The sequence below is a fragment of the Delphinus delphis genome, chromosome 18, assembly GCF_949987515.2.
Source record: "Delphinus delphis chromosome 18, mDelDel1.2, whole genome shotgun sequence".
NCBI classification, from domain to species: domain Eukaryota; kingdom Metazoa; phylum Chordata; class Mammalia; order Artiodactyla; family Delphinidae; genus Delphinus; species Delphinus delphis.
The window spans coordinates 47346738-47360316 of NC_082700.1; the positions used below are offsets into that span (position 1 = coordinate 47346738).

At 38.6% G+C, this 13579-nt stretch overlaps 1 protein-coding gene across 2 annotated transcripts in view; it reads right to left on the reverse strand.

The window, feature by feature from the left end:
- Positions 1 to 13579, reverse strand: part of KLF12 (KLF transcription factor 12) — a 449177-nt gene that overhangs the window by 292767 nt on the left and 142831 nt on the right. For both annotated transcript variants that reach the window (XM_059995628.1, XM_059995629.1), the window contains exon 2: positions 12747 to 12810. In XM_059995628.1, the coding sequence (XP_059851611.1) occupies positions 12747 to 12779 (33 nt within the window). In that variant the 5' untranslated portion in view covers positions 12780 to 12810. The remainder of the gene's footprint in view (positions 1 to 12746; positions 12811 to 13579) is intronic.

Here is a 13579-nt window from a genome sequence, read left to right on the forward strand (position 1 = left end):
CCAGACTGCATGCCCGGGGCCACCTCTGAATATCTGATATCTCAGTTTTTCTTCAAACTCTATGAGGAGAATTAAGAAGTGAGGTGGGGATACAGTGATTACCTAGTTAGACAAGCAAGCATTTCAGATGCATAAATGTCCTAGAGTAGAACCAGAAGAAATTATAAATGGAAATCATTTAGTTGCTTAAAACAATAAATTCTGCTTACTCTCCTCTACCTGTAATCACTCAACCTCTCCTCCCACACAAATATCGTCACAAGTAGCTCCTCCACAATTATTTCTCTACTGGGGCCTTTCTAAATGGCACTTTTAGAAATGATGTACAAATAAATGTTTCGAAACAAAGATTAAATGTACGCCGTTCTACTAACTGCAGTGCAACCTTATGCAAGTCCCTCAGGATGTCAGAGAATGATAAAGGTTGTCATGGATGGAAATAACGTATCTAGCCAGAAGCCAGACACCCACCTATTTCCATCATTTTCTCCTTTTTAGAATGAGTATATTCTGGAGGAGAGAAGAGTTTACAAGCATAAATAAGATACTCTGTCCTTCATATCTATAGGCTGGCGACATTAATCTCCGTGAAAAGTAGTCACCACTGGAAAGAACTGAGTCCACAAAGGGAATAACCAGATAAAGTGTCTCAATTCATGTGATCCTGGTGTTTAAGGACTGTGAATTCGATCTGCAATTCAATTTAAAAGGAATGGAGTAATTAAATTTAAAAAGTAATTAAAACTCAGAAAAATCTAGCAAGCGTTACCCATAAACTAGAATCAGTCAACCTCTCTCTTCCACACACACACACACACACACACACACACACACACACACACACACCCATGTAAATGTAAAAATATAAACTGGCATATTCTACCAGTATCTGAACTTCTTTTAGCAACCTAATTGTTCTTACTCTCTATCTGATTAGAATGCTATTTCTGAATTTACTCTAAATCACAAATCAGAGTCAAGTCCTTTCTGGGGTTATGGATGGAATTCTGGGAACTGAAGGCAGGTTACCTTCAAAAGCTTTTCTTCTTTTTCCCCCCGAACCCAGTAAAGGGCTAATACCCTCTCCCTGTCTACCTTCACCCACCTCTCCAAATGCTCTCCTTTACTTCTGTTCCAGGAAGGCCCATCATACAGGATTTCCTGGTCCTGCACCAGGGCTCAACACAGACCTCCGGGAAACCTCCCAGCACAGGAGAGTCGACTTGTGAGATAACAAGCCACTTGCCCTTCCAGCCTGTTGCACAGGCCTCACCTTTCTTGGTGCCAGCATGCTCCTACTTCGGCAGTCCCGCTGGTGTTGCCCTTTGCCCTCTGACACCACCCCCCGCCGCCCCCATCCTCCCCTCCAGTATTAGCACCTCCTGTCCGGAACCGGGCGTGAATTAACATATGCCTCCTCGTTAGCTGCTCTCCAGCAATTCTGTTCAGTTACAGCCTGTCATCCTCACCTCTAACGTACGCTGGCCCTGGCATCATTCATTCTTACTCTGGATATAATCTCTCAATCTCATTCTTGCTCATAATTTTACTCTGAACTTTACTAGCTGGATAAGCCCCTAACATCCGGATGACCCACCTAATTTCCACCATTTTATATCAGAATCTCCCCTCTTCTCACGCTATGTTCGATCTTCCTATGCTCTCAAAGCTCCCCATGGCCACACGGCCCTGGCTTGAGCCTGACCGTTCTACTACATTATAGATGGACAGTCAAAATCCAGGGCGCAGAGTGTTCTCAGCTACTACTGACACCAAAAACGAGTCAAGTACCACATGAGGCCACAAACGATCCTGCCGTTCCTCAAGAGGTGAGCAGAGCTCAAAAACAGTGAATCCAGGCAGGTGGTTGTCCAGAGCGGGTGAGACTTCTCTGTGTGCGACATCATCTCCACTACAAGCCTGGGTCCCAAAGACAGTGCTTCCGTCCTCGGACGGGAATGGAAGGATCAAGGAAAGAGGACGTGGATCAGAAAAGGTACGACATACAACACTCAGGTGGAGGGAAGGGTGAGGAAGGAGACTCCTGCAGGAAAATGGGGAGAACAGGCAACGTGGGACTCAGTGCTGGGTATGAACTGTCACAGCTTAGCTGAGCTCCACCTGCACGGTCCAGCACTGTCTTCCCTGCAGGGTTCCACAGCTCCTGGGTTATAAGGAACACCGTAGTGAGGCTCAGAAGGCAGAAGTGCGGCAGCCCTCGTGTTCTCACCACACTTGGAAGATCAATGCAGGGCTCAGGGGCGGGTGCAGCTCGTGCCCGCTGTCACTCTGTGCTTGCACACCATGCTGGCTCAGGGGTGGAACGAGCCCCCAAAATCTCCATCAGCTTATCTGATTCTCACACGAGATACTTGTGACTCGGAGAAGGCGCCAGCTTCCCCTGCAGTTCGCAGCATCCTCGAGGAGATGGAGGCTGGTGAGCAGTGAGGAGTCTGTGTGGACTCAGCTCACCCTCACGGCTTCCGTTCATCCCTGCTCTCCAGCACCTCCTGTCACCCTTTCTTCCTGACTGCGTGCCCTGCTGACGTCAGGCCTAGCACCCAAAATACAGAAGCAACAACCACACCTAACTTGCCTAACTAGCTCCTAAAATCAGATGAGGTCAAATCCTGATACTGAATTCCATATTCTCTACCATTCCCGTGGTTCTGTTCCTCTGAGCCAACCCTAGCTCCAGGAAAAAAGCATGTTGAATATGAATAACCAACTGATTCTTAAATTGGAATATTTGTGAGTCTTACTTCCATTAGGCCTTAAGGTATACTAAGGACTAAACTATAAGATAAAGAATCATACTCATTGTTGAGTCAATAATCATTCATGATTTTATTAAACAAAAGTCTCTTTAGAGAACAGTAAGAGATTAATTCTCAGCTAACGTCAACTGGAGAGAGGCGAAAGAGGTTACAATTTTTTTTAAATGCACAGATGTTGTTAATAACAAAATTAACCAGATAGATATTATATTTCAACAAATGCTTTTAATAATCACTACGTTGCTTTAATACTCTGATGTTCTCATTAAATCAAAACTGGTTAACTACAATGGTTATGTTTAAAAGATGCTCATATCATTTTTATGATCACTCCTGAAAAGTTCTAGTAAAACACATTATATAAACTACTCTGGTAATGTACTCTAAATAGGATGACATAAAGCTTAGCTGAAGAGCCACTATAATCAAAGGGCCAGAGAATGAAAATGAGAGAGAGAGAGAGAGAGAACACAAAAGTACACCAGAGCATGTGAGACAGAGAGAGAGAGACATAAAAGGGGAGAGAGACAGAGGGGGAAGCAAAGAGAAAATCATTTGCACACATAAACGAGCCTCAACAGATTTTAGCTGAAATATTTAATGGTATCACTGAGTATTACATTTATCCTTAACTCCAAAAGGAAATTTTGCCGGGCACTTTTGTGACCAAGAGAAAGAAAATATACTTTTGCGTTTACTTAGAATTTTTTTGAACAAAAAAATTGTGACTTTTACTCCTATTTCTTCCAGAAAATGTGACACCATCATTCGAGGCCCAGGTCAAAGGTCACTTCACAAGTGAAGCCATCACCAGCTCCCTAGGTTTCATTATATATATTGTAGCACTAATCATATCAGATAGTAGTAGCTCATTTGCCTGTCCCTGAGATGATGAAGCCTTGAAAACAGGGTCTAAATATAATTTGGCTTTGTAGGCCTGTGTCTAACAAATAACATACTCTAAGTATAAGATTACTAGATTCAATCAGACTACAGCATAGGTGTCATGATTAATTTAATGTATCAACTTGACTGGGCCACAGGGCACCCACGTTAAACATTATTTCTGAGTGTGCCTGGGAGGGTGTTTCTAGATGAGATTGGCATTTGAATCAGTGGACTCAGTAAAGCAGATGGCCCTCCTCAGTGTGGGAGGCCATCGTCAAATCTGTTGAGGGTCTGAATAGAACCAAAAGTGGAGAAAGGGAGGATTAGCCCTTTCTCACCTGCTTAAGCTGGGACACTGGACTTCTCCTGGCCTTGGATTCACACCACCGGCTCCCCTGGTTCTCAGGCCTTTGGACTTGAACTGGAACTACACCACTGGATTTCCCAGGTCTCCAGCTTACAGATGGCAGATCACGGGACTTCTCAGTCTCCATAATCACATGAGCCAATTTTTACGATAAATTACATATATTATATATATATGTATATATACACACACATATATATGTGTGTATGCATATATATATATATATATGTATATATATATATATCCTATTAGTTCTGTTTCTCTGGAGAACCCTGCCTACTACAAAATAAGCTGTCAACATTCTGTGAGGGAAATGAATAGCATGTGTATCAACCACTGGAGCATATCCAGTGAGTGCAAGGATTTTATTTCCTCCGAGAGAAAGCCAGAGGTATCTATTTCTTATCAATACAGAGCAACAACTTAGAAGTCCCCAGTCAGATCCTGAAACTGGAAGCTGACATACTAAGTCAGAGACCCGGTACCCCCTGGTATGCAGGTATGTTCCAGCAGTACCCTCAGTCCAAGGAAACAATATAGATACAATTACTGGCCTGAACAGCAAATCTTCCTAAAGCCAAATGGACATAATTAACGTGACTGAAAATGAGGAAATGGCTATTTTAACGAGCACTTAGTAACTACCAGACAATATGTGAACGCTTTAGCATTTTACTCACTTAACTTGCATGACAACTGTATGGACGAGACACTACTATCATCATCATCATCATCGTCCACATAGCACTGGTGTGACAATGAGCTACAGAAGCAGGTGAAGCCCTGGCAGAGCTGGGATTGAAAGCCAGGAGGCCTGCATATAGAGCCAAGCTCTTAAACACGTCAGCAAGTTCAACAGTCTCCATGGGTCCCTTTAATGTACCTAAAATACTACCTATTAGAAACGGTGATGTTAAGGCATTTTTATACCCTTCCTTTAAAACTCACTGAAAACTTTTAAAGCCAATTTAGAAAAAACAAACAGAGAAAAACTCCATCTTAAGTGAAAGTAAAAACAGTCAGAAACTCAGACTGCCAATCAAAACATACTCATCGAAGACTGTGAAATCTCGGAGTCCTCGGGGAACGGATACATACCTCCCCAGACCTGGAGCAATTTCCTAAAAGTGAAGATCACAGCGATGAAAGGCCTATCCAGTGAAAGCAGAGAAAGTGGTGCTAGGAGAGCAAACACACAGATGCAGCATTTTCTAGAGTCTAGCTCCATCATCCAGGGGGTCACTGAAGTGCCAGAAGTGCAGGAGCCTTTGTCTCCAGAGGCTCTGCTGTACAAGGGCAATTGAGGGAGGACTCTGGAAGTAACACCTTTATTTAGAGTATCTGAAACAAGAAACGCAAGACAAAGATTTGGACTCATCTAGCACATGCGCAAAACTGTTGGTGCCCCTGTCCACAATACTACCTGCCATACTGGAAACTACCGGCCCCATTCAAAGATAGGTAAAAACCAGAGAGAGGCCACAAGGGAACTGTGCATGAAAGCAGCAAATATTAAAAGCCAGAGAGAAATGTAAGCAAGAGGCCAGTGAAGAACAAACACCGCAGGAAGAATTACCCAAGGAAACAGATGAAGAATTTGGATAAATAGCACCACTTCACAGGCTCAAAAATAATAATGGTTCAAACAAAAGGGTCTTGCTTTAAAAGAAAATAATATTCAGGAAAGTACAGGGCTCAAATGTTAAAATGCAGGACATGTGAAACAGATGAAAGTAAGCAGACAGAGTTATGAAATACTACAGAGATGATAATTAACTCCAGGAACTAAAAAGTAACAAAGAATTTGACTGAAAAGATAGTAAGAAAAAATGTTGACTGGGAAAGCACAGTTAAGTGAAATAAAAACGTTAAAGGTGAAGACCACAGATACAAAACGCCAAGGAGAAACATTATACCTATCCTCAGGGTTACTAAACAAGAGAACAAAGAGAAAAGACACCTTAAATATAATATTTAAATCTGAAGACATAAAAACAGAGTCTACTTCTCAGAGCTGAATGGGAGGATCCAAGAAAAACTGACACAGAATGATAAAAACCAAGAAGCAAAACTGATGAAGTTACTGAACTTCTAGCTTACTAAAAATAGTCCATGGACATCTGAACAAAAAGCAAGACAAGAACAAGTGCAAAGACCAGTTTGCTTCAGCCTTCACAGTGACACCAAATACCAGATGACAGTAAAGTAGTGTTTCCATATTTCTGAGAAAAATAAGAATTAATACTAATTGGCTTTGATAATTACAGTTAACAATCAGAAAATAAATGTTAATAAACCTAAGTTTTAAGAAGATAGTAAAACAAGAAGAGGGAAAAGAGTTAGAAATGTCATTAATTTACCCATCTTTCATAGCAACAAGTCAAAAGATGTTGTTTGAAGTTAAATTCAGTCATTAAAAAAAACCACAGAATTATCAGAACTCAAAGCTTTTTATTTTCTTTTTCTCTTAACTCTCAAATGATAGCATCACTTTGGTGAAAGGACGTTAACTTGAAAACAATAAATTCCTTTGGTTTAAACTCAGCTTCTATTTCTTCCATTACATCAGAAGCAAACAAAAATAACTCTATATTAGAAATACAAAGTACAAATATGATCCTATTTTTGTAAAACCATCTCTCTTTACTTGTATATACGTACACAGAGAGGCTGCAAATAATGGTCACCAAATACTAATAGGTGTGAGACAGGGAGGTGATGGGACTTTGCATGCTTTAATGTTTTAAAATGAGCAATACATCATCTTTTCAAAGAATAAAGCCATTATTCTACTTCAATAACTGCATAATCTTTCTCAAATCCCTGTATATCATTTTGTTCTCGTATCCCAGGTCTAAGAAATCAGACACCCAAGGGTGACGGGACTTCACCGAAGAATGACCTCACGCAGGACTATATTTTAATAAATATGCTCTACACCTACTAGTTTGGATCATTATCACATCTACTGATTAGGCTCAATAAAAGGAATAACTTTTAATATAACTAGATATGCCTGGAAACAGGATGAACTGCCACATGCAGTAGGAAATTCCAAGCAGTACTCAAGATATAGCGCTGAAGTAACCAACCAACTCTTATGGAAAGACAGCCATGTACCAAGCACAGATTAGAGTCAATGACCTTTGTGGGCACTTCCAATTCTGAAGATACTTGACTTTGTGATGTGACGTCATACAACAAAGTCATGAATCTCTGTCTTATGCTGTATAAATAATAGTAGCAAGCACGACCCACACTTTTAGAACTCTACAGCTCTGAATTACTTTCATAAATATGTCATATTTTCTTTCACCCCATAACAACTCTTGAAATAGGTAGGACAGGTGTTATTAGTTCCACTTGGCACTTGAGAAAATTAAAATTCAGCAAGAAGTCACTGGTCCAAGGTCATACAGGCAGAGAATTGCAGAGCAAAGACTTGACTTTTTGTGATTCCATGTTTACTGCCCAGGCAGCTACTCTACATAAATGTACAGTGGCCTAGCGCTGACAATATATTTCACTTACATCAACTGGGGCTTTCTCAACAACTATGCCTACTTAGCTCAAAATGGAAGAAAGGCTGGATTGTTGCTATTACAGTCTTTCTACCTTGAGTGAAGAAAGAGCCTTGAAACTTCATGGAAAAGAAATTTAAAGTAACCACCCTATATATGCCCATCGCTATGAAGCAAACTCTTTTTCCGTAGGGAATTAAAGCTTTCCCAGAAAGTCCTGCTATCATCCTCTTGCTTTCCAAATCCAAAAAAGGAAAACTTACCCACTGTTAACGCTGAATGGTTTAAGCAGCTGTTCATCAGAAGTAGTCACAGAGCAAAAGTTTGAACATGAACTCTGATAAGCTGGACTAATGTATATGCATGCATATGTTTTGGACACCTGCTCTAAACCAGCTGTTGAGAGCACTTGGGAAACATACTGAAATGGATGGAAAACAATGGAGCAAAGCCAGGTTTGTGGAGTCAGGTCCACAAACATTCACAATGAGAGCAACTGCTAAAATATGTTAAAGAGCACATAGACAAGGTTTTATGCCGATATATGTGAATAGAAAATAACGGATAACTGGAATCTTTTTAGAATTTATTTAATGTTATCTAATGGCAAATGGTAAAGCGACAAATTCAAGTGCAATGAAATGGAGTAAAAGAAAGAACTTAAAAACTGAGTAAAGAACTTAATGTGAATATATACACACACACATATTTTGATATAAATATATTTATATATTATTGATTAACTGATTGATTGACTGGTTGAAAGAGGAGATGAAGACAGCACCTGAAAATAAGACTATTGATATGGCCACAAAATAAATTTTACAAATGCTATTTAGGCTGTTTAAATATTAGAGCATAAGCAGGAAGGCATAGCATGATATTCTGTGGCTCTTGGCAAGATTTTATCACCGCTGGCAAACTGGAAATGTACAAAATAGTTTTAAGAGCCATATTCAAATCCCTTTTCAATTATGTAGACAGTGGCAATGTTGCATCCACTGCTGACATTTTAAAAACGTCATCTTAAAACTGACCTTGGGAATATACATGAAATATAGAAGAGATAAATTTCCAAACTGCAATTTTCTCTCTGAATCAGACCTTACTAAAACTAACAACACCTGATTCAAGCAGGTTTAAAAACAAGCATCAATGTACTCTTTGTTCTAAGGCATCTATAACTGAAAACACAGATTGAGAAATATAAGGAACAGCAAGAAGAAAAACATAATTCATTGGGACAAACACATTAAGTGAAATACTCACTGCTCCTTCCTCTATAAAGACTTCTGAACTCATGAATTATGAGCTATGAGGCACGATCATTTAGAATGAATCACACATAATATATTATACTTAATCAAGATAATATTTTCAGTCTACCCTCAGGGTAAGTATTAACACAAAGATTCTCTTTGCGATAATCTTCAGTTGTCATAAAATTAGTTACAGAGCAATGACACTGTCAAAATGTATAAACTTACAAAGCTGACACTGATCCATTCAAACATAAAAATTTAATTACAAATGAAAACATAAATATAAGATCAACATCATACATAAGAAAAGGGATAAGTACTTTCTGCATGATAATGAGTGAAGGTTTCCATGTTTACGCAGCGATGAGTCAGGAAAATTTGAATTTACTACATTTGCCCTATTTGTCTTAAGGAGTATAGAAAATTGTTTAACGTTACATTATACATGAAATTATCAATGGTTTGCTGGAGCTAGCTCATCTCCAGCTCATGAGAGCCAATTGTTAAATTTTAAGGAATCTTGCAAGCTCTTTGTTAAACCATTGAAACCAGCCGTAGTGGGAATATTTACACCATGGGAATTGACAAATATTACAGATCAGGCCTCCCCACCCCATGCCCTAGAGCCAGTTTACTAGCACACCACTAATCCATATACAAATAAGTACACAGTACAATTAATTCTCACAAAGTAAGTGTACCCATATAGGTAATACTGAGATCATAAAAAAGAACATTACCCAGAAATCTACCTTATATCATCTCTGAATCAAAACTCCCTCTAGAGGGCTAAAAACTTTCCAGAAACAAATACAACAAAGGAGAAATTTTAGCAAGGAAAAAAGGAAGGCTTTTTTTTTTTTTTTAAGATGCCACATACATGTAAAATCATACAGTATTTGCCTTTGTCTTTATTTCACTTAGTATAATGCCTTCAAGGTCCATCCACATTGTCACAAATGGTACGAGTTCCTCATTTTTTATGACTGAATAATACCCCACTGTGTATATATACCACATCTTATTTATCTTTTCATCTGTTGACAGGTTGTTTCCATGTCTTGGCTACTATAAATAATGCTGCAGTGATCATGGGAGTACAGGTATCTCTTCAAGTTAGTGTTTTCATTACCTTTGGATATACTCCCAGAAGTGGAACTGCTGGATCATATGGTAGTTCTGTTTGTAATTTTTTGAGGACCTTCCATAATGTTTTCCATAGTGGCTGCACCAATTTACAATCCCACCAACCAGTGCACAAGGATTCCCTTTTCTCTACATCCATGTCAGCATTATCTCTTATCTTTTTAATTGTGGCCACTCTAACAAGTGTGAGGTGATATGTCATTTCTCTGATGACTAGTGATATTGAGCATCTTTTTATGTTCCTGGCCTTTCAGATATCTTCTTTGGAGAAATGTCTATTCAGACTTAGGACCATTATTTTATTCAGTTATTTGGGGGGTTTTGCTATTGAGTAGTATGAGCACCCTCTATTCGGGGATATTAACCCCTTATCAGATACACAGTTTGCAAATATTTTTTTCCCATTCTGTAGGTTGTCTTTTCATTTTGTTGATGGTTTCCTTTGCTGTGAAGAAACTTTTTAGCTTGATGTAGTCCCACTTGTTTATTTTTTATTTTGTTGCTTGTACTTTAGGTGTCATATCCAAAACATCATTACCAAGACCTATGTCAAGAAGCTTTGTTTCTGTACTTTCTTGTAGTAGTTTCATGGTATCAGGTCCTACATTTAAGTCTTTAATCTATGTTGACTTAAGTTTTGTAAGTGGTGTAGGATATGGGTCCAATTTCATTCTTTCATACATGTATATCCAATTATCCCGGTACGATTTATTGAAGAGACTGCCTTTTCTCCATTGAGTATTCTTGGCTCCCTTGTCAAATATTAGTTGACCATATATGTTTGGGTTTATTTCTGGGCTCTCGATTCTGTTCCATTGGTCTATTTGTTGGTTTTTTTCCTACCAGTACCATACTGTTTTGATGACTATAACTTTATAGTACAGCTTGAAATCAGAAAGCGTGATGTGACATCTCCCATTTTTTGTTTCTCAGGATTTCTTTGGCTATTCAAGGTTGTTTGTGGTTCCACATAAATTTTAGAAATGTTTTTTCCTACTTCTGTAAAATACATAATTGGAATCTTGATATGGATTGCACTGACTCTATAGATGGCTTTCAGTCATATTAACATTTTAACAATATTAATTCTTCCAATCCATGAACATGAGGTACCTCTCCATTTATTTGTGTTTTCTTCAATTTCTTTCATCAATGTCCTGTAGTTTTCAGCATAGAGATCTCCTAAAATGTATTCTTTTTCATCTCCTTAAATTTATTCCTAAGTACCTTACTGTGTTTGATGCTATTGTAAATTGAATCAATTTATTCCTTTTTCAGAAACTTTGCTGTTAGCGTATAGAAATGCTAATGATTTTTGTTATGTTGATTTTGTATCTTGCAACTTTACTGAATTCATTAATCATATCTATCAGTTTTTTTGGTTGAGTCTTTAAAATTTTCTATATATAAAATCATGCCATCTGCAAATAAAGACAATTTTACATCTTCCTTTGCAATTCTGATAACTTTTTTCTTTTTCTTACATGATTGCTCTAGCTAGGACTTCCAGTATTATGTTGAATAGAAGTGGTGAGAGCGGACACTCTTGTCTTTTTCTCGATCTTAGAGGAAAAGCTTTTGTACTTCCACCACTGAGTATATTAGCTGTGGGCTTGTCACATATGGCCTTTATTATGTTGAGATATGTTCCTTCTGGGCCTAACTTGTTAAGACTTTTTATCATGAACGGATGCTGAATTGGAAGAAGGCAATTTCAAGTGAAAGATATAATCTGGAAAATCATTTGTAAGTATCTGTGAAGGTGGGCTGGCAGAAAAAGACATGATGTACATTTGTTTGAAGGTAGCAGGAGAAATGGGGGAAGGAAAATATGAAACTGTATGTGTTGTGCAGCTATATAAAGAGTTATGAGGCACATGCCTCTGTACTAGACTTTATGAAATAGAAATGGTTTAACATATTGTCATTTTCTTAGTATTAATTTATGATGTTTATATTATGACCAGTATGAAGTACACAAAAAGTGCAAATAAATACTACAAAGTGATAGCCAGCACTTGATTACTGTTGAAATTCCCAGGATTTTTTTACCCTCTAATTTACACCAGTATTTGTCTGTGAAAAAACAAAGTTAAAAGCCTTTCATAATCATCCCATGCCCTTGATGAAAGCCAGACTGCAGCTGCAAAGAGGACAGCATTGACAGCAATCATATGCCATAGAGCACTAGGATTAGGCTTCGGCTTCTGGTAGGAATTGATATATATTAAACAAAATCTGGCTTTTTTTTTTTTTTTGTCCCAGTGATCAGTTGTATCAAGTGTTTTTCCATTTTTTAATTATCATCTGAAAGTTGATTCTTAAACCAGCTTCAGTTCCCGAAACTGACAACAGCTAGACTTGCACAAAGAAGGGCTGCCTCTTTATAATTTTTTTAATATATTTAAGGGTTTAAAAACAAAAATTAGGGCTTCCCTGGTGGTGCAGTGGTTGAGAGTCCGCCTGCCGATGCAGGGGACACGGGTTCGTGCCCCGGTCTGGGAAGATCCCACATGCCGTGTAGCGGCTGGGCCCGTGAGTCATGGCCGCTGAGCCTGCGCGTCCGGAGCCTGCGCTCCGCAGCGGGAGAGGCCACGGCAGTGAGAGGCCCGCGTACCGCAAAAAAAAAAAAAAAAAAAAATTACACTTTATAGATAGATGAATGTCTCTAACCATTGACCTCTGTCTCACAGTCAGACAAAGAAGTGCTCTAATGAGAATAACTGCCCAAAATTAATGTTCAAAATAGGACTGCCACTGCAATTATACAGTTTGACTAACCAACCTTTATTGTTTTCCTCTTCATATGGATATTCATTCATCCATTTGTTTCCAGAGTCACATTGATCCTGCAAGAAAAGCACACACAAAAAAACCAAATAATTAGAACCAATAAGGGGTTAATATCCAAAATATATAAACAGCTCATACAACTCAACATCAAAAAATAACCCAATTAAAAAATGGGCAGAAGATCTGAATAGACATTTTTCCTAAGAGGACATGCAGATGGCCAACAGGCACATGAAAAGATGCTCAACGTCGCTAATCACCAGGGAAATGCAAATCAAAACCACAATGAAATATCACCTCACATCTGTCAGAATGACTAACACCAAAAAGAACACAAATAACAAATGTTGGCAAGGATGTGGAGAAAAGGGAACCCTCATACACTGTTGGTGGGAATGTAAATTGGTGCAGCCACTGCAGAAAACAGCATGGAGGTTCCCCAAAGAACTAAAAATAGAACTACCATATGACCCAGTAATTCCACTCCTGGATATATATCTGAAAAAAAAAGAAAAACACTAATTCAAAAAGATACGCTAACCCCAATGTTCATAGCAGTATTATTTACAATTGCTAAGATATGGAAGCAACCTAAGTGTCCAACAACAGATGAATGGATAAAGAAGATGTGCTATACATACACAATGGAATACTACTCAGCCATAAAGAATGGAATTTTTTCATTTGTAACAACATGGATGGACTTGGAGGCTATTATGCTAAGTGAAATAAATCAGACAGAGAAAGACTGTATGATATCACTTACATGTGGAATCTAAATAATACAACAACCTAGTGAAGATAACAAAAAAGAAGCTGACTCAC